Raw genomic sequence first — 26,761 nt, forward strand, 5'->3', positions numbered from 1 at the left:
GCCCGTGTTCCACCCACATGTCTTTGCATCAGCACTTCCTTATGCCTGAAATGCCTTCTCACCCCTGCCTCTTCATTCAGAGCTCAGCCTCGACAGGAAGCTTCTCTAAGTCACTGAATTCTTGTCATATCTCCCTCCTCCAGTGATCACATAGATAATCATTAGGTGGATTCGTTTAGTTGGTTATGTTTATGGTCACAAGGGAGGATTTTCTTTAAATAAAAAGTTCATTAGGGAGAATTGGGGATGAGAGCAGAGGTAGCAATAGTTTTACAAAAAGAAAAAGAAAAAAAATGACAAGTCCAGAAGAGAGCAGAAGGTGGTTCAGAAAAGTAGGCCGGCATTAGGACTAATGTGGTGAACTGATGGAATATAATTTTTAAAAGGTGTATATGATCAAGATTCATGGTTTCATAGTCGTCGTTTTCTGTCCTTTATACTCATATTTGTGTCAGGTTCAGACTCACAAAAGAAGATTTTCAAAATTCTTTTTTAAAAAGTATCCCTTGAGTACTTTGTGTCTTTCTCAGGAGAATGTAAACTCCTTGAGGGTAGGGGATGGTTTTTCGTTTTACCATTGTGTCCTTGACACCTGTCATGGTAGGTACTTAATAAATGCTTATTGAATGGGGGAGGGAAGAAAGGACACAATAAGCATTTATGAATCACCTGCTGTATGCCAGGCACTGTTCTAAGCACTTTACAAATATCTCTTTGATTCCTTCCAACAACCCTATAAGGTAGGTGCTGTTATTATCCCTCTTTTACAGCTGAGGAAACTGAGGCAGATAAGTGACTTGCCCAGTAGCTATGGTTAGATTTGAACTCAGGTTTTTCTGACTTCAGGCACTGTGCCCTGTGGCCCCTTCCAAGTGGCTTTCTCTATACACTAAATATATTCAGAACTAGTACAAATGAATTGGGGCAGCAGAAACAGGAAAGACCTCAAGTAGGGGGAGATGGTTCCTGACCTGTGCTTTGAAGGAACCTCAGAATTATATAAAGTCAGAGGTGGGGGGCGTAAAGAAAAGAAGAACCTATTTCCAGTCATCTACCTCATGGTGTTGGCAACATTAGGTTAAGTAGCCATCAGTGGGACATCAATGGCCACAAAGTGAGAGGTATCCCAAGTTCTCATGTGAAGAGTTGACCCTCCCTTCTGCTTCATCCATGCCACGCAAGGCAGCCAGAGTTCTCCCCCAAAGTTGTGAGAAATCCAAAGCCAACGTTGAGTCCGTCCCCCAGGCATGCTTGCCGCCCAGTCTGTCAGCTGAGAACTCCTCGTCTCTTTCTCATCCAGGTGTTTATTTGCTTCGTTCCTGACCATTGCCCTCCAGACTAAGCTCGTCTACCTGACCAGCATCCTTGAGGTCCTGACCCGAGACCTCATGGAACAGTCAAGTAACATGCAACCCAAGCTGATGCTGCGTCGGACTGAGTCTGTTGTCGAAAAGCTCCTCACAAATTGGATGTCTGTTTGCCTCTCTGGCTTTCTCCGGGTAAGTGCATCATCTTTCTGCAGTGTCAGAGGTAAGACAAGCGGGGCTTATTTTTAGCAGACGTCGACTCCTTGTGCAGTACAGACCCTGAGTACTCCTTGGTGTCAAAACAACAGCTTTTCTGTCTTGGCCCTCATCCTGAGCAGATAGATGCCTGGGAGAAAAAAAAGGCAGCTAGTAGAACGAATATCTTGTGAATATTATTCATTTTCCCAGACGTAATTTCTTTATGAAGAAAGACATTAAGACATTTTTAGATGTACATTGCCTCCATCAATTAAAATTAATTAAGTCCCTTCAATTTCCTAGTCATCCTAAGAAGTACAGCCTATGAGGGGGAGTGTCTAAAATATCAGGGAGAATAAACTTAAAAATAGCTGGAGGCAGTTGAGAGTCATTTACGTAAAAACAATCGATACGCTAATTACAAATAATATCTAACTGGCCATTAAAGCAGGTGCCCTATGGACCCTCCTTTGCCTAGTTTGAGTTGCTGTATGGACATATAGATAGAATGAAATTGGATTTCTCAAACCATTTGTCACTTCCAGCTATCCACTTAATTCAGCCACGGTTTTCCTGCATTTTGTCTTTGGTAAAAATAAATAAAATAAAATAAAGAAATGGAAAGCGATATTTGTGTTGCAGCAAAGTTGTTCCTCTTTAATTTCATTCTACACCCATTTCAAGAAGAAAAACTGTGTATTTATAGCCAGTCCTAGAACTTAATTGAACCTTGAGCAGGATGTATTGCTATGCCACTAATTTTCAACAATAGTATTTAAGTACAAGACTGAGATGTGGGTCTAAATAGAGGGTGGCATCCACAGCTGTGCTTACTTTAATGTTTAATGCTGTCTTGAAAGAAGACAGATGATGTTTTCCTACCCATCCGTCTTGCCCCCAAGCAGTACCTGGGTAGAAAGGCTAATTAAATCAGCCTTTCCCCCTATTTATCTGATACTTAAAAACCTAGTTGGATTCCTGATATCTTCATCACTGCACTATAATCATCATCTCATCAATAAGGACATTCAAAACTTTTCCTCGTAGATGATATTCATCCTTGTCCTTCCGTTAACCCTCCTTTATTTACCTGATGTACTTGAGGTCTTATTGGAGATTGTTTAATATTTCATGGGTCTCAGTGCAAACCTGGGTTATCCAACCTCCAGCTCTTATCTCTCACCCTCACTACATGACTGGCCTTCTTCTTTTCTGATTGGTAATATCTTTTGCACCACTTGGGGTATATGATCAAATCTGGCAGTATGTTTCATCCCACTTATGCCCACCATCCATCCATGGCCCTTTGAGGTACCTTTAATTAATTTAATTTGTTTGGATTAGAAGGATGGTTTCATTGACATTAGGAACTCACACTGAGAAAACACTCTCTATCAATATAGATGGGCCCCTCCTTTTCAATTTGAAGTCTTAGAGAGCTGCTCTAGAATCAGTGTTCTCTAAGACCTCTGCACCCTGGATCCCTAAATCCCTGTCTGTGAGGTCAAAGCTATTTTTGTAATACCAAGAAATTTTAATTTCTAGTATAGTAAAAACATCAATAGTTATAACCCACATAAACAAAAGCTTTTTGCAGGGGTGGAGGGAATTCCCTAAGCAATGTATGGGTATAAAGAAGTCCTGAGACCAAAAACTTTGAGACCCGTTGCCCTAGAAACTTGTTAAATTCAACACAAAGAGCATTTATTAAGCATGTGCTATGTGCCAAGTCATTTGTTCACCTCAATTTCCTGAACTGTGAAATAGGAGTAATAATGGTACCTACTTTATAGGGTTTTTGTGAGGATCAAGTAAGATAATATTTGTAAAAGTACTTAACACAGTGCCTGTCCACAGTAGGTACTGCCTAAATGCTTATTTTTTCCACTTCCTCCCCTCCACCAAAGATACAAAGACAAAACTGGAACATTCCTTGCCCTCAAGGAATTTAAACTCTACCGGGCACACAAAAATAAACTCCTTGGAATTTTAACAATTCTCAGTAAGTCAACAAAATTATTTCCTAAGCAAGCCATTTGCCCTCTCGTGTTCCCCAAGAAATTCTCAAACTGAAACTGAGACACCTAAAAGAAACAGAAAGAGATACCCTTCTTTGACTCTGTAGCTAGACAACTGGATTGTCCTTGACTGAGAAGACAGAGGGGCTTCTCATGGACAAAGGTATAGAGACAGGAATAAGTATTCCATGTCTAGGGACTAATGAGGGAGCCATCTTGGAAGACACAGGAACTATGGTGGGGACTAGTGGGAGATGAGGTTAAAAATGATTTCTTTAATTGAAGACTGCTTGCTTTAATTATACAAAAATGTTGTTAACTGAGCCTGGCAAATTGGAAAATTAGTTTTGGTTTATTCTTGTTCCCGAGGTTAAATGTTGTGTTATTTAGTGTTTAGGTTGTTTTTTTTTTTAAAACACCACTACTATCTTGAGGTCCAAATGGTTCTTGAGCCTTCAAGGATCCATGATTTTCAAAGAAGTGGGTTTCCCAAAATTAGTTAAATTAGTCCTCAATAGCAGACTACCACCAGCCCATTTTTGAAGCCTTTCCAGTTTGTCAGGAGCTTGTCATCCCCTGGCTTTGGATCACTTTTACATTGTGATAAGATTGTGTTTTCTTGTTGGAAGAAGAACCCTTAATATGAACAGTTAAAGAAGCATACCATTTGTAGGTAGTTAGCAGCTTGTTTGAAGAAGATCTGAGTATATTAGTAGACCACAAGCACAAACCTAATCAACAATCTAAGCAACCAAGAAAGCTAATGTGATCAGAGGCTGCATAGGACACAGGAAGGAAATCACAGTCCCTTTGTGTTCTTCCTGAGTCAGGTTACATCTACACTATTATAGTTAGCTGTGGGTAACATTTTTCTGAAGGACATTGCTTAAACTGGAGTATGTCCAAAAGAAGGCAACTCTCTGGATGCTGATGTAGCCTCCTGTTCATATCATTGTTTGAAAAGACTTGGAGTCTTTAAGTTGGAAGAGCAAAGACTTGGGAAGGGCAGTATTTGATAAGATGTCTTCAAGTATATGAAGGGCTTATCAGATGGAAAAATTCAGCTTATTCTGGTTGACCCAAGAGGGGAGAACTCGAAACAATGATGGAAGTACACAGAGGCTGATTTAGAGTTAACATAAGGAATCATTTCCTCACAATTAGAACTATCCCATAGCAAAATGTGTTGTCACATAAGGTCTTCAAGAAAAGACACGTGGTCATCTTTTGGGTGGTACAGTTGGAGGCATGTTACATTTGGATTCAAATGAGTTTTATTTGATTCCTAGCTCTGACGCTTACTTGCTGTGTCTTTTGTCAAATCACTTAACCTCTCTGGGCCTGTTTCCAGATCTGTAAAATGAGAGGGTTGGACTGGTGGCCTCTCAAGTCCTTTACAACCCAGAATCTAGAATCCTGTGATGTGCAAAGGTTTCTTGTTGAAGTATATCTTAGCCTCTTTGGCTTCTCAAGTCCCTTCCAGGTCTGAGATTCTTTGATTCTCTGTGAATTTAGCTGAAAATAAAAACCTAGACCTATTGATCCTTGTTGGACACAAACGGATAAACTTTAGATGCAGAGGTGCATCCGGATATAACCAGGGGGGTAATATGGTATCATGGGAAGAGGCCTGGGTCCTTGGGATCAAATTCTGGTCCTTCCATTTGTTAGTTGTGTGACCCAGGATAATTCTCTGAACCTCACTTTCCTCATCCATAAAATGGGAATAATGCAACCACCTTATAGAATTGTTTTGTGGAAAGTGTCTGCTAAACTATAAAACTCTATAATGTGTGTTATTACTAGATACCTAATCCCCAAACTATGGCTCTTAGCTCTCCTTTTTTTTTTTTTTGGTCCAGAGTTGGGATTTTATTGGTACAGTTAACTCCCATTGAAGAAATTCCCTCTACCAATGCAGATCTCTAACTTTTCTGTGACTGAAAGACCTAGAGAGTTTCTGAGGGCACTGAGGAGTAATTGGCCCAGGGTTGTTCAGTCATATTTGACTCCTTCTGACCTTTTATATGGGGTTTTCTTGGCAAAGATACTGGGATGGGCTTCATTTCCTTCTCCAGTGGATTAAGACAAACTGATTTTTAAGTGACTTGTCCAAGGTCACACAACTAGTGAGTGTCCAAAGAAAGACTTGAACCCAAGTCTTACTGTAAGTCCAAGAATATCTTTTTATCCACTAGGCTATGAAACTTCATCCATGTAGCTCTATTATATACTCAAAATACTCAAGGGGATCTGTGATCTTATCAACATGGGTCCATCCTCCTTCTAGTGATGTACATGGAAACTCATTTATGCCTGTGCATCCTCTCATCCACATCTTCACAGAAACATGCATTGGGGTAGAGAGGAGAAGAGGCACCTGCCTGCCATGTTGGGTGCCTTCCTTGCTTTCTTTAGACATTTTAAGGATTGAGTATTCCATCAATGGAATATTCCAGCCACCTCTCAGTTATTCCTCACTCCTGTTTTCTTTCTTGATTGTATATACCACCCTATTTATGCATGCATCCATGAAATATATGTGTGCATATACACGTAAAATATGCCATATGTATAGTGTTCAGAAATAGTAAGACATGTGCATACAAATAGAGATGTAGTATTCTTTGATCCAGCAATACCACTGCTAGGTCTATATCCCAAAGACATCCAATAAAAGGTGTACAAAAATATTCGTAGCAGCTCTTTTTTTGGTGGCTAAAAATAGGAAATTGAAGGGATGCCCATCAATTGGGGGATAGCTGATGATATATGATTGTAATGGATATTATTTTGCTATGAAAAATGACAAGCAGGATGATTTCAGAAAAACCTGGGAAGACTTACATGAACCGATGCAGAGTGTAGTGACCAGAACCAGGAGAATGGTCTACATATTGTTGGATGCAGAACTGTGAATGACTTAGCTCTTCTCAGCAATACAATGTCCAAGACAATCCTAAAGGACTAATCCTACTCTCTGCCTCTAGAAAATGAATTGACATTGATTGAATCCAGAATGAAGCATGCTATTTTTCACTCTTTCATTTTTTTCCTTTTATTCAAATTTTCTTGTACAAAGTGACTAACATGAAAATGTTTTACATATAAAAACTAAATGTAGAAATATGTCATGGCATAGATGTTCATGTATGTGAATATAAATATTTGTATGCATATATGCATAACAGATGTTTTGTGTATGTGTATATACAGAGTAAATACATGTACATGTAATGTATGTTACCTGTGATACAAATATATGTGTGTACATACACATAAAATATACCATATGTATGTTGTACACAGAAAGAGAGGTAGAAATATGCCATGTATATTTCCATGTTCAGGTATATGTATGTAGTATAAGTACTTTGCATGTATATGCATAATAAATAGGTTATTGTATATGTGTAGATACAAGGTAAATACTTGTGTGTACATATAAAACATACTCCATGTGTGTTATGCATGTAAATATAGAAGTAGAAGCATGTGTTGCATACATGTATGTACATATATGATTTCCACTGGCATGGCTACCTCTAACTACATCATATGTACGCTGCATGATACATATATATAAAGTGTAGAGACATGCACATGTATGTAAATGCACACTTAGACACAGTGGTGCACACACGTGTACACAGAGAATATATTATATACACAAATATGTGTATATGGTGTTGTGCCAAGTAGGTAAGTGGCTGGAAAAAAAGCTCAGTATTGGCGTCAGTAGATCTAGGTTCAGATCCTTCCTTCATTACTTACAACCTGATATCTTTGAGAACAAAGGTCTACCACCATGGACCACAACCACCACCCAGGCCTTTCTTTGGGCCTCAGTTTCCCCATCTGTAAAATAAGGGTCTTCGACTTGTTGACCTGTGGAGGTCTCTTCCAACTTTAGACCCAGGATCCCATGATCTCACTATTTAGGTGTTTGGACGAAATGAACCCAAATGTCTTCCCTCCACCAGGACTGGGGGGGTTGGGATGCTTTTATGTGTCATTGGGAGTCGTTGCTTCATTCCCCCCTTTAGGCTACTATTAACAGAAACCTTGCACCTTGATCACACCCTGGAACCCACCAAAAACTAACCATGTGGTCTTTTGTACTGTTCCTTCCCAAGGAGACCGTTGGAGAGCCCTTCTATTTGCTTGTGACAACCCTAAACCAGAAAATAAACAAAGGTCCTGTGGACGTCATAACTTCCAAAGCCCTCTACACCCTTAATGAGGATTGGCTGCTGTGGCAAGTGCCTGAATTCAACACTGTGGTATGCTTTTTTATCACTTTTTCCTTCCAAATGCATGTGTCTGCCAGTGAAGGGGAAAGGGGAAGGGGGACCCGATAAGGAAAGGGGGAGGGGAAAGCCATCTCAAAACGAAAGGATATAATTCTTGCTGTGAGAGGACTCATCCGTTTCATTAATTAAAGACAATAGTTGATAAAATATTAACGCGTGTTCAAATAATAGATTTTAATTACTTGGATGCAGAGGGGGGAGGAGGAAGCATCTTAATGATGCCTGAGGCAATCATCAATTCCAAAGATTTTCACATCAGGATGTCTTATGGCTCTCTGTGTTGTCAGAGGAGCTGCAAAGAGTTCCCCATTCAGTCCTGGTAATTGCAATCAGAATTTCTCAAACCCTTCTTCTCAGGGAGACAATGTGTGAAGATGCACCACAGCTGAATTGGAATGGGGGGCTTATTTTAGAAAGATAACACAAGATTAATTCAGCTTGAGATTCCTGTGCCGCACAACACACGTACTTTATTTCCTTGGATTAGTTACAAATGTTTGGTGTCGTGCACTTAATATAATGTGATTTCATCACTATTTTTGGAGTAATGCCGTAAATAATGAGCGGCGTCAGCTAGGCTGGCTGTTTGGGGGATTTCACACGGAGGAGGAGGAGGAGGAGGACTCCCCTTCCCCCAGAGAGAGCGGTTGGTTCCATGGGGGGATGCTTAGAATCTCAGAGGGAGCCAAGCCTGGTCCTTGTTCCAAGTTCATTTAAGAATTCTCTCCCCTTTCTCATGAAGGCAGATTGGAGGAAAAGATGACTGTATCTTGGGTGGGGGGCAGGAAATGACGGGTGCTTCCAGCTGCAAGATGTACATCCATATAGTGGCTCTGGGCCCCTTCCCAACTTCTTGAGCTGGGGGGAGGGGTGAAGGGGAAGTACCGAGAAATGACAGGGAGGTTTTGGTATCGCTCATTTGTGTGGCTGGCGCTCTTGTGGCTTTGTCTGGGACAGCAAGCATGACTACGTTGTTTTGGACGAATGCACTCGTTAATTGGAGAAGACACCATGTTGGCTTGGACTGTGTTGTGATTATGCTTTCTGTCTGTTATGGATAAAATTCCCCCTACCTGCTGTTATGGATAATCAGTCACCACTACCATGTGGGACTGACCCTTCCTGGAAGGAGGATGCTCTGCTGACCCACTGGCCAGAGAAGATGCTGGGTATTATCTTCCCCTAAAGTGACGCTGGTCTATAGCTTCCCCCCCAGGGCTGATTTCATTCTGATATAACCCCAGGTGGAATCTATAAATCTTGCCTAATTGAGTGACTTTTCATGGTAGGCCTTGATTCCTGGAACATCTATAAAAGAATCCTAGGGTCCTAGATTTAGAAGCTGGAGGGGGCCTTAGAGACCATTGAGTCTGACCTTCTTTAGTTTACAGGTGCCTGTACTGAGACACAGAGAGGTTATTTGACTTCTCTTGGGTCACACAGCTTGAAGTGGAGGCAGGATTTGAATGCAGGTTTTCCCCACTCCAAGTCCAGTACACACAGAATGTCTGAGCTGGAGGGCACCTTAGGGAATCTGAGCTGATTATCTGGCTTGCCCTTGGAGACCCCTGGTAAGGGAGGAAACCTACTCCCTCATGATAAAAACCATTCCACTTTTGAATAACACGGACTACTAGAAATTTCCTCTTTCTATGGAGCTGCACTTTCTACCCTGATTTCTAGTTCTGCCCATTGGCACCTAGAAAAACAAGCCTACTCCCTCTTCTAGAAAATCAATGACTTGACGACTCGCTAGGTTGCCAGAGTCTGTGCTAAGCCCTGGAGACCCAAGAAACTTACCCTCAAGAAATTTAGATTCTAATGGGGGAGGAAATCTGTGTATCAAGCTGCTAATGGGGTAGATGGAAGATGACGCTGGAGGGCTGGGCACCCATGACAGCTCAAAGTCAGTGACCTAATGTATGATCTCAGTGGACACTCACGGCAACCCTTAGAGCTATGTAAAATGGCGATCGTTCACCCATTTTTGAGCTCCATGCTCACACAGCATGGACGTGTTAAAGGCCAACTTTCCAAAGGTTTGCCCTGACTCTAAGGTCAGGTGCCTTCTCTCCCTTCCCCCCATGAGGCTCCCTGAAAAGTGTCTCCTGAAACCTTCTTGTACCCACGCCAGGAGGTCCCCACTCCTGTTGAATGTTGTTCAACGTTCAGATGAAAAGCTGAGGAGGAAGCTTTGCATGTATTTACCCAACTCTGGGCTGGTGTTTGGTTCCAAGCCCCTAAAAAATCCCCAAAGAGAAATGATTTGAAAGTAAAAATAGGTTGGGGGAATCCAGTCATATTTTGGTTTTGTCAACAACATCAGACCAGAAGAAGGAGGGTGTGAAAAGGAGAAGAATCGGGGTGGGGGAAGGGAAGGGGAGAGGGTTACTGGTTGGTTAAGAAGGATATTTTTGAGGTTTGAAGCTGGGGTTTTTTTTTAATGTTTTACATCAGAGCAGATTTTTTTTTCCTTTTCATTTAAAAATATTGTTTATTTCACGGCCAATTAAGGTCATATGTTTTTGATTTGTTAACACTCGGCTCATGAGTTACTTGATGTTGGAGAAATTCATGAAGACTCGTCTTATTTCCTTATAGGCCCTGGGGAGGGAGGCTAATAGATAATGACCATTTCAGAAATCCCCAAGAATCCTTCCCTTCAAAGAGGAATTTGGCTGTAGAGAAAATGGAGATTTGTGAGCTGGAATAGAGACAGGCTTCTCGTTTATTACATGAGCCCTAGTTTTGAAAATTACTTTCTGTTTTGAGTGCATTTTACTGGCCATGGACCAGGCTCTCTTTTGTGGTAGATGGTTATGTTGGAGGTTGTTGAAAAGTCCCATGACTTGGTCAGATTTTCCATGACTGAGTGAGATTAGCAGAAGGTCCAGAAAAACTATCAAGTAATGCATTTCCTCTGAAGTAAATTTCTTGGACTGCCTCTGTTCTGTTTCCTTTTTCTCCTTCATGGTCTTAAATGGGGCTCAGGCTTGGCTTAGCTTCTCACAGCCTCAGTTTTCTCACCTGTAAAAGGAGGAGTTTGGATGTACTTGGCCCTGAGGGCTCCACCTACCCCCTCCAGCAGCTCTGAATCAGTGATCTGAAGGCTCTGGTTTTCAAAACCTCCTGTGGTTGTCTGGGCAAATGTCAGGGGCTGGTAGAGGCTGATGTTGCATCTAAGCCTACCCAAGAAAGAAATTCTCGAGGGGAGGGGGAAGAATTAACGGAAAGTAAGAGGAAGTCACATCAGCGACCTGCAACGGCAGAGCTGGGATGCCAGGCAGGACACAGTTAAAATAAGAAGCCAGAATCAGGATTGCCAGGGAGGGAGAGAGGGACCAGCTCATGTGACAGAGTAACACGGAGGCTTCACACCTCTAAGATTAGGACAGCTTCAGAGGAGCTGCTGGCTACAGCTTCCGGCCTCCTGCTCCTAGCATGTCCATGGGTCACTGTGCTGACAAGTGTGATCTGGTCCTGGGTCATGACTGGAGAGAGACCGAGACACAGAGAGAGAGAGAGAGACATACAGAGACACACACAGAGAAAGACAGAGACAAGATACTGAGAGAGGAAAAAGGGGGAGAGAGAGACAGAGGAAGACAGACAGACAGAGACAGAGACCCCCAGAGACAGACAGAGACACAGACAGAGATGGAGACACAGAGAGACGGACAGACATACAGAAATACTGAGAGAGACAGACATACAGAGACATACACAGAGAAAGACAAAGATAGATACAGAGAGAGAGGAGAAAGGGGGAGAGAGAGAAACAGACAGAGGAAGAAAGAGACAAATAAAGGGACAGACAAACAGACAGAGACACAGAGACAGAGAGAAACAGGACAGAGATGGAGACACAGAGACAGACATACAGAAACACAGAGAAAGAAAGGACAGAGATAGATAGAGGAGACATATATACATATATATAGAGAGAGAGGGAGAGAGAGAGAGAAAGAGAGAGAGAGAGAGAGAGAGAGAGAGAGAGAGAGAGAGAGAGAGAGAGAGAGAGAGAGAGAGGATGGAGGCAGAGAGAGGAAATAGAAAGGTGGAAAGAGAGAAAGGAGAGGGAGAAAGAGAAGGAGAGGGAGACAGGGGCAAGAGAGAGAAAGGGAGGGAGAGAGAGGCAGAAAAACATAGGAAGACAACGGATAGAGATAGAGTGAGAACAGACAGAGACAGGAAAAAGACTCAGAAAAAGAGGAGGGGAGGGAGGAGGGGAGAAACAAAGGCAGTGAAACAGAGATGGAAACAGACAGAGAAGCAGAGAGAGACAGAGACCCAGAGAGAGACTGAGAATCAGCTTTCCCTCTGGTTAGGCAATCAGATCATAGACTTGAAGCTGGAGGGAGCCTCCGAGGATGAGGATGCAGGCAGGTCCCACCTGCTCATTTTACATATGAGGAAACAGCCCTGGGGGGATTGGAAGTGGGGATTACATGTGACTTAAGCAGGGTTGTACAGCAAATAAAGTGTTTTGAGGCAGGGTTTGAATGCAGGTCTTCCTGACTCTAAGCCCAGCACTGTGCCCACTGAATCCCCCACTCACACACAAGAAGCAATTGTAGTTAAAATAATAGTATTGGTAACAGCTAGCATTTACATACAGGGTGTCCCAAAAATCTGGGTGCAGTTTCAGGCTTGAATGGCTTAAAGTTGCACTAGGACTTTTGGGACACCCTGTATAGATAGCATTGGGAGGTTTATACAGCTCCTTATGGGTGTTGGCTCATTTTACAGAAACTTGAAAGCTGGAAGTTAAAGTGACTTGCCAAAGATCACACAGGGAGTAAGGGGCAAAAGTGGGATTTGAACCCAGGTCATCTGACTTCGAATCGGCTGTTCTTCTCCAAGTATCCCCAAGTTACATTTAACAAGGGGAAATATTTTCAGAGCAGCATACTTTCTGACTATGAAAGGAAGAGAATACACATTTATAAAGCACCTACTACGTTCCAGGCACTGCGAGAAGCACTTTACAAACTCATTTCATTCTCACAATAACTCTGGGAGGTGGGTGCTATTATTCTTCCCATTTTACAGACATGGAAACTGAGGCAGACAATGGTGAAGTGACTTATCCAGGGTCACACAGCTAGTAAAGTGTCTGAGGCCAAACTTGAACTCAGATCCTTGTGACCTGGCCTAGCACCCCATCCACTGCACCACCCAGTTGCCTTGGAGAACAAATGAAGAAACCCTCCCTCCTTCTGATAGAGAGGTGGGGGACTACAGGGGGAGAATATTGCCTGCCCCCTCTGCTGCATTCACAATATCACTTGCCCTTGGGTAACTGTTGCTGTTATAAGGAAGGCTTATTTTGAGGGGTTGTGGCGAGGGAACTGGTATATCTGAAAATAACTCATGTGTAAACAAAAGGCATCAGGAAAACTTGCTAAATAAATTGGGGAAGAATTTAAAGGGCTGTTTGGGAACACAGAGCTCCTCTGATTCCTTTCACGGTGTCTGATCTCTCTTTCTATCCCGCCACCACAGAGCATCCAAGGCCCTAACTGTGAACAGGAGCAAAGACATGCACTGAAGCTTATTTTCCATTTCCTTTTCCTTATTTTCACATAGATTTCACGTTGTTCATTTAGGCTCATCTACCCATCATTGGAGCGCATAGAGCACTGGAATTGGACTCTGGAAGACTCATCTTCCTGAGTTCAAATCTGGCCTCAGACACCTACTAGCATGGTGACCCTGGGCAAGTCACCTCACCCTGTTTGCCCCAGTTTCCTCATCTGTCAAATGAGCTGGAGAAGGAAATGGCCAACCACTCCGGTATCTTTACCAAGAAAATCCCAAATGGGATCATGGAGAGTCAGATATGACTGTAAAACAACCAAACAACAACTCATGCTTGACTTTGAACTCTTGTAGGAAGGAGGTATTCTCCAGAACAGACTGTACATTCTTGGCACCTTGGGGTGCCAGAGCTGAGGAGCCCAGTTCTGTTGAAGTATGCTACCTGGGGACAAAGGAAATTTGTTTCAGTTCACAACCAAGATGAGAAAATCCAATAACCCATAGCAAGTTCATTTAATTAGCGAGTCAAGTTCTAGCAGTAATCAAAGTTAAGAGATCAATTTCTTTTTAGCACTTGAAGTGGGGAGGTAAGTCGGTGTCTTCATCTGTTGTAGCGGGTGTGGAGCGCTCCTGTACCATGGGGAACAATCTTTCAGCAAACATGCTGACCTTATTTTACTCATTATGAGAAAGGCCTTAACATAGTTAGAAAGTCTTGAAAATTACTTATGGGGCCTGATGCAAAGCCAGCAGTGACCCATAAATGATTTATTTAATGTTTCTGCCCACTTTTCCCCCCTTGGAGTAGGCAGAGAAATTAAGTGTGGTGGGCAGAGTGCAAGATTTGGCATCAACCCAGATTGGATGCCTGGCCCTGCCATTTATTAGCCTTGTAACTCTTTTTCTCTGGGTCACAGCTTTCTTATCTGTAGAATGAGAAGGCTGGGCTAGATAGCCTCGGAAATCTCTTGTAGCTCTGAATGTAGAATTCCAGCAAGGTGGCACCATAGTGGATAGAATGCCATGCCTGGAGTCAAGAAGTCTCTTCCAGAGTTCAAATCCAGCCTCAGACATTTCCTAGCTTAGTCACTTAACCTTGTTTGCCTCAGTTTCCTCATCTGTAAAATGAGCTGGCAAACCACTCCAGTCAGTCTCTCTGCCAAGAAAAGCCCAAATGGGGCCACAGAGAGTCAGACATGATGGAACAACTTCCTGCCTGAGGTTGATTCTCTGTCCAGTTCTCCAGGCTGCCTGTCCCGGGGCTATTGAAAGACTCACACCCCATCACTATTTTTATTTTCATTATGATCCCATCAAGTCCAGCCCCAGCTCCCTGGAGCAGTAACCAAGAGTCTGTCACCTCTTTATCTACCCAGGATTCTCCCTCTCCCCCCATCTCCTCCTTGATTTTATCCTTTCCAAAGATTCATTTTTTCCCCAATAATTAAACAACCCACTTAAGTCATTCTGTGAGGCTCCCATTACATCCCTCCCTGATGTTTGCACTTCAGCAGTCTGGTTTTTAATACCCCTTGCTATTGTGTAGCAACAGTGAAGTTAATTAACAATCCTCCAGGTTTCCCCCTCCCTTTCCACCCCCTCCCCTTCTCTTATAACATCGTTTGCAGATTATTTTCATTATGACTGAGGACAAAACCGAAACCACCTCTAACTTCAGAGCTGCTCTTTGCAACTTCACATCAAAGAAGTGAAACCATTTTCTCTCTTTTCTTTTTCAGATTTGTCTTTCCTATTGAAAAGTAATGCTCATTAACAAATGCAGATTTTTTTTTTAACAGTTTTAGGCAAATCATTCCTTTCTTGATAGCAGGGAATGGAAAATGAGAAATCAAATGAAATCAAAGTTTTTTAACGACTCTCATTCACAACCTTTCCACCCACCACCTAGAATTTAGGAATTAGTTATGTAGCTACTTCAATACAAAGTTATCTCATTTTCTGCTTTATGGCTGAAAAGAGGACTCTATGCTCCATCTACTTTGGAGTTAGTCTTGTTTGGGTTCCAGATTTGGAAAGTTACACCCACGCTCTTAGTGATATGCTAAGAATGACAGCTTGACCCACCTGTAAAGCACTCTGGAATGGGGACAGACTTGGTTCCTGTTCTAATCTTGTCTCATTTGTCAACATGGTAATGCCTTTACAAAGTGATGTGGAGAGGCTGAGTAGGGAAAGGGGAGGCACAGACATTCTGGTTTAGAAACAGTGGCTGTGTCACTGGTCTACTTATCAGAGCCTCTGCTCTCCACAAAGTGGGGTTGGGCATGCTGGTCATAGTAACCTCACAGGATTTCTGCACAAGGCAAACATTTTGTAAACTGAGCAGCGCTGCCAAAATTAGGAATGTGAAAAAAAATACTGGCTCTGGAATACAGAATACCTGGGTTCAAGTCCTTCTTCTGATACTTATCAACCATATGACCTTGTGTAAGTGCCTGCATGCTTGCAAGACTGGACTGTTTGTGGCCTACCTGTGGTAGAGCCTTCTGAGCTCTCATTGGTCTGATCAGTGGCACTCAGACACCTAGACCCTAACATAGTGATGTCCTTCTGGTCCTCTCCAAGAACAAAGCCAACAGCCAACGAACCAACCTAGAAAGATGCTGGACCAGACAGGCTCTGAGGTCTCTTCAATCTTTAGCTCCCTCATCCTGTGTGGGACTTTGGGCCAGTTACTTCTGCCTTCTGAGCCTTGGTTTCTCCAGTTATTAAATAGAGCCTCTGAGGCCTTTTGCAGCCCACTTTCCTCCTCACTTACTCTGCTTATTTTCCAGGACTGTGCTGGGGGAAGGAAATGCTACAGACTTCAGAGTAATAGGAAAATGCGAGTTCCTAGGGAGGAGTATTAAAAAAACAAACAAACAACAACAACTTCGTTCAGATTCAACCTGTGACCCTAAATGTGCTTTGCTGTGAGACCTTGATCTGCAGCAGGCCCACGGCATTGAGCTTCAGCTTCTTCTTCTGACAAATAAGGGAGTAAACTGCCCCATGGGGTGGCCAGGGGACTGAATGAGGCTGTGTGCAAATCTAACTTTTTAAACGGAAGAGGGAGATGGCATATTGTAATTGTATCATTTTACAGATGGGGAAACTGAGTCTGAGAAAAGTGAAGTGACTTGCTCCAAGGTCACCCAGCTAGGAAGAGTCTGAGACAGAATTTGAACCCAAGGCTTCTTGACTTCAATCCCAGGGTTCTATCCACTGCACCACCCAACTGACTGAAGGCAAAAAGTTGACAGAGGGTACCTAGGTAGGAACCAGGGACTTCTTGGTACAGTGGAAAAGAATGTTTGCTATGGAATTGGAGGATTTGGGGTTTTAAAGCGTGTCACTGACACTACCTGTGTGTCCTTGGACAAGCCTCAGTTTTCTCATTTTTGAAATGAGAGTGCTGGGCTAGATCTTTGTATCAGAAGTGGTAAGCTGTGGTCATATAATCCTTAAAAAAAAAAAAAAAAAGATGCTGAGTTTGGAGTTGGGAGACCTGTCTTCCAGTCTCAGCTCTGCTCCCTTGGTAGCTTTTGTCTCTCCTCCCATTCTTATCCACATCTCAAGTTACTATGTCACTGAAATCAGTCTTCAATTTTCCAGTCTGTTCTCACACTATCCATTCTAGGTCTCAGTTTCCTTATCTGTAAAATGGAGAGGCTGGTCTAGACAGCTTCAGAGGGCTGTGATCTACAGATCTGCATCTGTGATTTTTCCAAAAAAGGCATCCAAAGTTTATCTGAAACCAGTCAACCCAAATAAGCACCTACGATCTCATTTCTGTTCTCTTGGGAGAAAAAAATATTCCAAAAACTGTTTCCATTTCTTACAAATATGCCATTGTCTCATGCACTGAGATGATGCTTGAAATATCTGCTTAATTCATTTTCTGGAGTCAGCTTTGGAAACCTTAATGGTAGCAATGTTCACAAAGACTTTCTGTGTGGAGTTGACAGGTTTAGCAAGAAATAGAAAAAAAAATAGAAGTAGAAAATATTCCACACTTGCAAAGAATTTGTGATTTAGTTGATTGTCTTCCCCACAGTATGAGAGAGAAATTACCATAAGCAAGCCTACGGATCCTTTCTCAGATTATGTTTTTAAATAATTGAAGTAAATGCTTAATTTCATATAGAGGTTAATAAGGATGAAGATGTTATTTTGTTCTCATCTGTGTTCACAAACCCTCTGAAATTTATCTATGAACCCCAGGTTAAGGATGCCTGGTCTAGATGGTGTATAACAGACATGGCTGCTGGGAGTCCTAAACACATTAAAACGAAATTGAAATATGTTTAATAAAAGCAAAGAAAAATGCAATTGTTGAGTTGTTTTCAGTAGTGTCTAACACTTCATGGCTTCTTTTGGGGCTCTCTTGGCAAAGATACTGGAAGTAGTTTGTCATTTCCTTCTCCAGCTGTTTTACACATTTTACAGATGAGGAGACTGAGGCAAAGAGGGTTAAGTGACTTGCCCAGGGTCAAGCTAATACATTTCTGAAGCCAGATTTAAATTCAGGTCTTCCTGACTCCAGGCCCAGTGCTTCTGGATATTGTGCCACCTAGCTGCCCCCTAAACATACACTGTAGCATAGATAATGTTAATTTGTGGTTTTCTGTGTCAATATGTGACCCGAGGGGATCCCTGTTTGAAACCACAGGTCTATAAGATACCTTTTACATCTTAGTCCTTTAATCTGTGTTGCTGGTGCTGTTTGCTTGATTCACCATGGAAAGAGCACTAGCTCTGAAGACAGAGAACTGTTTTCAAACCTTACCTTTAAGACTTGCTACCTGTACCCAAAAGTCAAGTAACTGGTTGGGAAAATGCCCAAAAAAGGGAAAAAAATAAGACTATAGAAGGTTACTTTCTTGGTGAACAGATATCTTCTCCCACCCTTTCTGATGAGGAAGAACAATGCTTACCATCAGGGAAAGACATAAAAGTCAAGACTTCTGTATCCTAAACATCCAAAATAAATATTCAATGGTCTCGGGCTATGGAAGAGCTCAAAAAGGATTTTGAAAATCAAGTAAGAGAGGTAGAGGAAAAACTAGGAAGAGAAATGAGAGAGATGCAAGAAAATCATGAAAAGTGGGTCAACACCTTGCTAAAGGAGACCCAAAAAATGCTGAAGAAAATAATACCTTGAAAAATAGGTTAATTCAATTGGCAAAAGAGGTTCAAAAAGCCAATGAGGAGAATGCTTTCAAAAGCAGAATTAGCCAAATGGAAAAGGAGGTTCAAAAGCTCACTGAAGAATATAGTTCTTTAAAAATTAAAATGGAATAGATAGAGGCTAATGACTTTATGAGAAATCAAGAAATCACAAAGCCAAAAGAATGAAAAAATGGAAGATAATGTGAAATATCTCGTTGGAAAAACAACTGACCTGGAAAATAGATCCAGGAGAGACAATTTAAAAATTATGGGACTACCTGAAAGCCATGATCAAAAAAAGAGCCTAGACATCATCTTTCATGAAATTATCAAGGAAAACTGCCCTGATATTCTAAAACCAGGGGGCAAAATGAATATTGGAAGGATCCACCGATCACCTCCTGAAAGAGATCCAAAAAAAGAAACTCGTAGGAACATTGTGGCCAAATTCCAGAGTTCCCAGGTCAAGGAGAAAATATTGCAAGCAGCTGGAAAGAAACAAGTTGAGTATGTGGAAATACAATCAGGATAACACAAGATCTAGCAACTTCTACATTAAGGGATCGGAGGGCATGGAATATGATATTCTAGAAGTCAAAGGAACTAGGACTAAAACCAAGAATCACCTACTCAGCAAAACTGAGTATAATACTTCTGGGGAAAAAATGGTCTTTCAATGAAATAGAGGACTTTCAAGCATTCTTGATGAAAAGACCAGAGCTGAAAAGAAAATTTGACTTTCAAACACAAGAATCAAGAGAAGCATGAAAAGGTAAACAGCAAAGAGAAATCATAAGGGACTTACTAAAGTTGAACTGTTTACATTCCTACATGGAAAGACAATATTTGTAACTCTTGAAACTTTTTTCAGTATCTGGGTAGTTGGTAGGATTACACACACACACACACACACACACACACACACACACACACACACACACACATACACACACACACACAGAGGGAGAGACAGAGCACAGGGTGAATTGAATAGGATGGGATCATATCTTAAAAAAATGAAATTAAGGGGTGAGAGAGAAATATATTGGGAGGAGAAAGGGAGAAATGGAATGGGACAAATTGTCTCTCATAAAAGAGGCAGGTAAAAGACTTTTTAGTGGAGGGAAAAAGAGGGGAGGTGAGAGAAAAACATGAAGTTTACTCTCATCACATTTGACTAAAGGAAGAAATAAAATGCACACTCATTTTGGTATGAAAACCTATCTTACAATACAGGAAAGTGGAAGAGAAGGGGATAAGCAGGGTTGGGGGGATGTTGGAAGGGAGGGTAGTGAGAGGAGGGAGCAATTAGAAGTCAGCACTCTTGGGGAGGGACAGGATCAAAAGAGAGAATAGATGAAATAGGGGGCAGGATAGGATGGAGGGAAATATAGTTAGTCTTATACAACACAATTATTATTATGGAAGTTATTTGCAAAATTACACAGATATGGCCTATATTGAATTGCTTGCCTTCCCAATGGGGATGGGTGGGGAGGGAAGGAGGAAGAGAAGTTGCAACTCAAAGTTTTAGGAACAACTGTTGAATATTGTTCTTGAATACAACTAGGAAATAAGAAATACAAGTAATGGGGCATAGAAAGTTATCTTGCCCTAGAGGACAAAAGAGAAGATGGGGATATGGGAAGGGAGGGATGTTAGAAGGGAGGGCAGATTGGTGATAGGGGTAATTAGAATGCTTGGCATTTTGGGGTGAGGGGAGGGAAGAAATGGGGAGAAAATTTGCAATTCAAAATTTTGTGGAAATGAATGTTGAAAGCTTAAATAAATAAATTTAAATACAAAAAAAAAAAAAAAAGACTTGCTACCTGTGTAACCTTGGAAAAGTAACTTCATCTCAGTGCCCGGCCATCCACATTTCACTGAGCTTGCTTCTTCAGTATGTTCTCACTCTATCTCTCTTGTGTCTCAGTTTCTTCATCTGTAAAATTGAGGTCCTTTTCAATTTTATTCCTATAATGATGTCAAAGACTGAGGCTCATATAAGACCCTTTATAAAGCTCTTAACCTACATCATCCCTTTGGGAGCAGCAACTCCGTGGGGAAACTGAGACTCAGAGAGCTATCTTGACTGACCCAGTATGTCACAGCTATAATTGGCAGAGCCAGGATTCACACTCAAATCTCCTGGCTGTCAAACCAACATGCTTCCACCTCCATCATCATCCACATCTTTCTTCCTCTTTCCATCCTGCCCACTCCTATATTACTCTTTCCCGTAGTCTTTTCACCTCCTAAGACCGAAACAGCCAAATTGGATAGAGAACAGAAAATGAAAGGGAACAAAAAGCCCCAGAAGAAGTGATGAACTTTATAAAGGAGACACATGACCTTCATCTGAACCTTCTAACATATAAAACAAATTTATTCCAATACATCATCAACAATCACCAAAAAAAAAAACCCCAAAAGTTAAGAAGAATGAGGAAAAGGGGAAGAGGACTGTGGGAGAAATAATGAGTCTCTCTACTACATATTGTGTGTTTAGAATATGTGCATACATGCACATGTATTATATGTGTAAATACACATGTACATATGTGTACATGTGTGTATTATAAAACTTTAAGCAAGTAATAACAAAGTGGTCTACTTTTAACCCCTACTGCACCTCCCCTCCTTTTTCTCCACATCTTTTCAAATGATTTATTACGAATGGTCTAACAAAGTAGACAGTACATTTCATCATCATTCCTTAGATAGCAATGTGGCACAGTGGTTAGAGTGTCAGGCCTTGAGTCAGGAGGACCTGAGTTCAAATCCAGCCTCAGACACACACTAGCTGTGTGACCCTAGACAAGTCACTTCATCTCTATCTGCCTTGGTTCCTCATCTGTAAAAAGGAGATACCTCCCAGGATTATTGTGAGGACCAAATAAGGTAACAATTACACATTTCTCTGCAAACCTTAAAGCACTTTAAATACTCATCATATTCATCAGTCTTTGGAAGTCATAATTGGCAGATTCTTTGGTCCAAGTTCTGTGCTCTTTCAGAGTTAATTCATCGTCTAAATTGTTCTCCTGGATCTGTTCTTTTACGATTACATCAGTTTATATCAGTATTTTTATATTTCTTATAATACAAAGAATTCCTATTACCTTAATATACCACATTTTGTTCAGCTATCTCCTTGGTTTTTTTCCCCATTTCTTTGATTCAACAAAAATTGCTGCTTTACATTCTTGTACACAGGCCCCTTTCCCTTTGTTCTTGACTGCCCAAGAAGTGTTTTGGTTGTTGTTGGGTTGTGTCTGAATCTTCATGACCCCATTTAGAATTTTCTTGGCAGAGATCCTGGGGTGGTTTACCATTTCCTTCTCCAGCTCATTTCATAGATGAGGAAACTGAGGCCAACAGGATGAAGTGACTTGCCCAGGGTCACATAGCTAGTAAGTGTCTGAGGCTGGATTTGAACTCAGAACTTCCTGACTCCTGGCTCTGCGCTCTAACCATTGCACCACTTACCTGTCCTCCTTAGAAGTATATGATTAATAGTTATCGGTCTGTCAAGAGGATATGCATAGTTCAGTGACTTTGGCAGTCTAGTTACTTGTTGCTTTCCAGATTGGTTGGACAAATCCACATCTTCAGTAACTACACAGCATGCTTCTGTGATTCTGGTCCCAGATCTCCCCCTACAACTTTCATCTTCTGTCACTTTCATCTTCTTTTCTCTCGGACAGTCTGGCAGGTATGAATTGTTTGGATCTGCATTTCTTTTAATAGTTTTGGATCATTTTATCATATGGTTGCCAATTCATTTGGGAACTGCCTGTTCATATGCTTTGATGGCATGTATAAGGGAATGGTTCTTGCTCTTACATGTTTATATTGATTCTTTATATATGTTGGATATTAAGCATTTATCAGAAATTTTTGTATGAAGATTTTTTTCCAAATTAAATGTAGTTCTTCTAATTCTAACTGCATTAATTTTGCTCGTAGAGAAGATTTTTTAATTGTACAGTTTATCATTTGCAATCATCTCTGTATCTTATTTGTATAAGAATTTTCTTATAAGTAAAAATTATCTTCCTTTGTCCTCTTTTTTTTTAATAATAAGCTCTTTTATATTTAGGCCATATATCCATTTTGATTTATGGTATGTATAGATATATGACATTCGTCAATTGTGGTGTCTGGCTTAAGATCACTTAACTTAAGTTTTGCCTGATGGCTTTCCAATTTTACGAGCTAATTTTATTAAATAGGGAATCCTTATCCCAGTAGTTAATGCCTCTGGATTTGTGGAATGCTGCATGGTCAATTGCTTCTAAGTTTTGTGTATTTAATCTTTCCCTATTAATCAACTTTTCTTTTTTTGAACCAGAGCCAAATTGTTTTGACAATTTCTGCATTTATAGATTGAGATCCAGTACTGCTAGACCCCCTTAACTGCTACTTTTCTCGCCTTATATTCCTTGAAATTCTTGACCTTTTGTTCCTCGTGATGAATTTCACTATTTTGTCTAGATCTGTAACACAGTCCTTGGTAAATTGATTTGATATAGCACTACATTTGTTAATTAATTTTTACAAAATAAATCAGCTCTTGAGACTTATTTTATTCCTATAAAAACTGTTTTGTAGTTCTAATTTAAGCCCTGGCTGTGTCTTGATAGGTGATGATACACATGTGCTAGGTAATTTGCTTTAATTTCTTTGTCTATCTTTCTTGGGTTTTGTTAGCAATATTCAGAAGGGCTAATGACTTTGATGGACTTATGTTCTATCCTGTGACTTTAGTCAAGTTGTTAATTATCTTGTTCAGTTTTCAATGGACTCTCTAGTGTTCTCTAGGCAAACCATCATGTCATTTCCTAAGAAAGGTCATTTTGTTTTCTCTTCCGGCAAATGTATTTTTCTTGTCTTTGCTACAGCTAGCATTTCTAGAAATAGATTCAATAATAGTGATAATGGTGGCTACTGTGGCTTTACCCCTGATCTTTCTGAAAAGGCTTCTAGAGTTTCTCCTTTCATTAATTTTTAATAGAAACTGTTAAACAGTGATCTCCCAAATGATTAACCTAAATGAGCTTTAACAGGAAAATTAAAAGTGTAGCCCTCTTTTAACTTCAAAGGGAGACCTTGTGTAATGACTTCACTTTTTTGGGTCTTGGTCTCTTTGTCTTTTTCTCTTTATGTTTAAATTGAATAGTGTAGGCTAATAACCTCTAAGTTCCCTTCTCTCTTCAGAACTAGATCCTTTATTTCATTCTATGGTATTGAATGTTAGTCCATGCATTATTAGAGCTATGTTGTTTAGGCCATGCTAGATTCTAAACTATTAGCAGGCAAAGATCCATCATGTACCCAGAAACAAAGGTGGACCCTGAGCCTTCACGGAAGACATTTCTTAGGATCATTGAATCTTAAATCCAGAGCTGGCAGGGGCCTCATCTTGTCTACTTTGTCTACTTGAATAGGATTCTATTCTATGTCATCACCAACCACCAATTATCTAGTATTTGCTTTGGAGACCTCAAATGAGGGGAGGAAACCCACCATCTTGAGTCCACTTCCACCTTTGGACAGCTCAGTTGTGAGCAAATTTTTTCTCTGATATCAAGTCTAAATTGGCCTCCTTACTACCTGCACCTACTGTTTCTGGCCCTGTCCTTTAGGATCAAGCAGAACAAATTTCATCTCTTCTTTCTCTTTTTTCCTTCCCTATTAGGTTGTGAATTCCTCAGGGAGCTCACAGTCTAATGTATACCGAATATATAATATGCCTATAAGTGTACGATATGCCTCATCTTTTCCCTCTTTTTGTATCCCTGTCACTGAACACAGTGCCTGGCATATAGTAGGCACTTATAATGTGACATGTGTTTGCGATTTTTGCTAGTAGTTAGGCCAGTTTAAAGATATGCACTTTCTACTATGTGTAGAGAAATAGGGAAGAAATAATGTCTTCATCTCCTTATCCTTGAACAAGTCTGGGAAGTGAGCCTGGTGACCTGGCACAGCCTTCCCTCACTCAAAACAAAGTCAAGTGCAAGTCATGTCATCATTTCTCTGATGGCATGGTCTTCTTTGAAAACAAAGGATGAACACAGACAGACAGAGGCTCTTCCTAACACTTTCATGCATTCACAGTCAGCCAAGGCACTTCTTGCTGGCCTTGTGGGTTGGGCTTCAGGTTATGAATGTGCTTCATGAGGATCCTTTTATTCTTGAATACATTTTTTTAAATTTTCAAACACAAACCGTGGTATATACAGCATTCAAACATTTTGGTTTCCTGAGATCTTCAGAGTAGTAGTTGTTAAGTTGTTTTTCAGTCACGTCCAACTTTTCATGACCCCATTTTTGGGTTTTCTTGACAAAGATATTGAAATGGTTTGCCCTTTCCTTCTCCAACTCATTTTATAGATGAGGACACTGAGGCAGACAGGGTTAAGTGACTTGCAGCTAGCAAGTGTCTGATACCAGACTTAAACTCATGAAGGGGAGTCTTCCAGATTCTAGGTTCAGTGCTCTGTGTACTATGGCGCCACTGTCTTCAGAGGTGCCACTGTCTCTGTCTTCAGAATAGACTGCACAAAGCCCGTGTCCTCGTCATCCAGATCACCTAAAGCATGTGACCTTATCTGGTCTTTTCACTTCCAGTGCCTGTGGGCTTACCATTTGGTGAGACAGAGGGTTTTTTCCAGCATCACGCGTTAGAGTAGACAGTAACAGGCTTCCAGATGATTACTAGCTCTTTAGCTTCCAGATCTGCTGATAAGAGCTGGCATTGGCTATTTCTTTGGGCTCATTGGGGTCAAGCCAAACCTTCTGCTTTACACATTGAAGGACACAGGACACAAGCCTCGTCTGAAGCCTTAGCATGCTCATGCTTATGACCAGACAGCAGAAAAGGAAAGGCCACAAGGATCGACTTGGGGAAAGCTGCCATGTTACCCCAGGTGTCACTTTATAATTGTATCATGAGAAGTGTGTCAATGATATCCAGTGCCCTTCCTCATGGACAGTAACTTGCTTAAGCTTAGCTTGTACAACTGAGACAGGAGACATTATCCTGGGCCTAGATACAATCTCATCATTGCTTAATTCTTCATTTCTGATGCATCTGGTTTGTGGGCTTAAATGTAACCTTGGGTCTACCCAGATTCCTAGAAACACTCCTACTTAGCACAATACTAGGGAAGGAAGCCTAGGACCAGAAACCACAGGTATATAGCTGCTCATTGCTTCCTGATCCCTCCCTTTCCCTCTTCCCTCTCTCCATCCCTTTCTTCCTCCCTTCCTTCCTTCCACCCTTCCTCCCTTCTTCCTTTCCTCCCTTCTTGCCTCTCTGCCTTTTTTCTATCTTTCCTTTTTCCCTCCCTTTCTCTCTTCCTCTCTCTCCCTCCTTCCTTCTAGTTCACATACCATATCAACACTTACCCCATGCTCATCTACCATCTTGTATAGTCCTTTTCCATCCAGTGTATATCAGCACCCTTCCCATTATCTGGTCACCTCAAATACCATGAAGGAATTTGTGACCTGAGGGGATCAGGATAGAGTTCACATAGGAAGTAATACTTCAGCTCAACGTTAAAGGAAGCTGGCATTTCTTTTCTTCTTGTTAGTTTATTTATTTTTAATTTTCAACATTCACTTTTTTCCTCCTTCCTTCCCATGCATGCAATCTAATATAGGCTCTACACATACATTCCTATTAAACACATTTTCACATAGTCATGTTGCATAGAAGAATTATAATGAATGGGAGAAACCATGAGAAATAAATCAAAACAAAAAAGAAAATAGGCTCCTTCACTCTGCATTCAGACTCCATAGTTCTTTTTCTGGATGTGGATGGTATTTTTCCATCATGAGTCCTTCAGAATTGTTTGAGGTCCTTGCATTGCTGAGAAGGGCTAAGTCTATCGAAGTCAGTCCTTGAACACTGTTGCTGTTACTGTGTACAGTGTTCCCTTGGGTCTGTTCATTTCACTCAGGATCAATTAAAAAAAGTCTTTCCAGGTTTTTCTGAAGTCCACCTGCTCATCATTTCTTATAGCGCAATAGTATTCCATTACATTCATATACCACAACTTGTTCAGCCATTTCCCAAATGATGGGCATCCCCTCAATTTCCAGTTCTTAGCCTCCACAAAAAGAGCTGCTATAAATATTTTGTACATGTGGATCCTTTCCCCATTTTTATGATCTCTTTGGGATACAGTCCTAGAAG

General features: G+C 41.1%; 1 protein-coding gene across 1 annotated transcript in view; it reads left to right on the forward strand.

The window, feature by feature from the left end:
* PLXNC1 (plexin C1) overlaps window positions 1-26,761 on the forward strand; it is a 223,545-nt gene that overhangs the window by 145,846 nt on the left and 50,938 nt on the right. Inside the window, exons 21-22 of the mRNA XM_072655595.1 lie at window positions 1,301-1,499; window positions 7,660-7,806. Coding sequence (XP_072511696.1) covers window positions 1,301-1,499; window positions 7,660-7,806 — 346 coding nt within the window. The remainder of the gene's footprint in view (window positions 1-1,300; window positions 1,500-7,659; window positions 7,807-26,761) is intronic.

Source organism: Notamacropus eugenii, chromosome 3, assembly GCF_028372415.1.
Source record: "Notamacropus eugenii isolate mMacEug1 chromosome 3, mMacEug1.pri_v2, whole genome shotgun sequence".
In the NCBI taxonomy this organism is placed as follows: Eukaryota; Metazoa; Chordata; class Mammalia; order Diprotodontia; family Macropodidae; genus Notamacropus; species Notamacropus eugenii.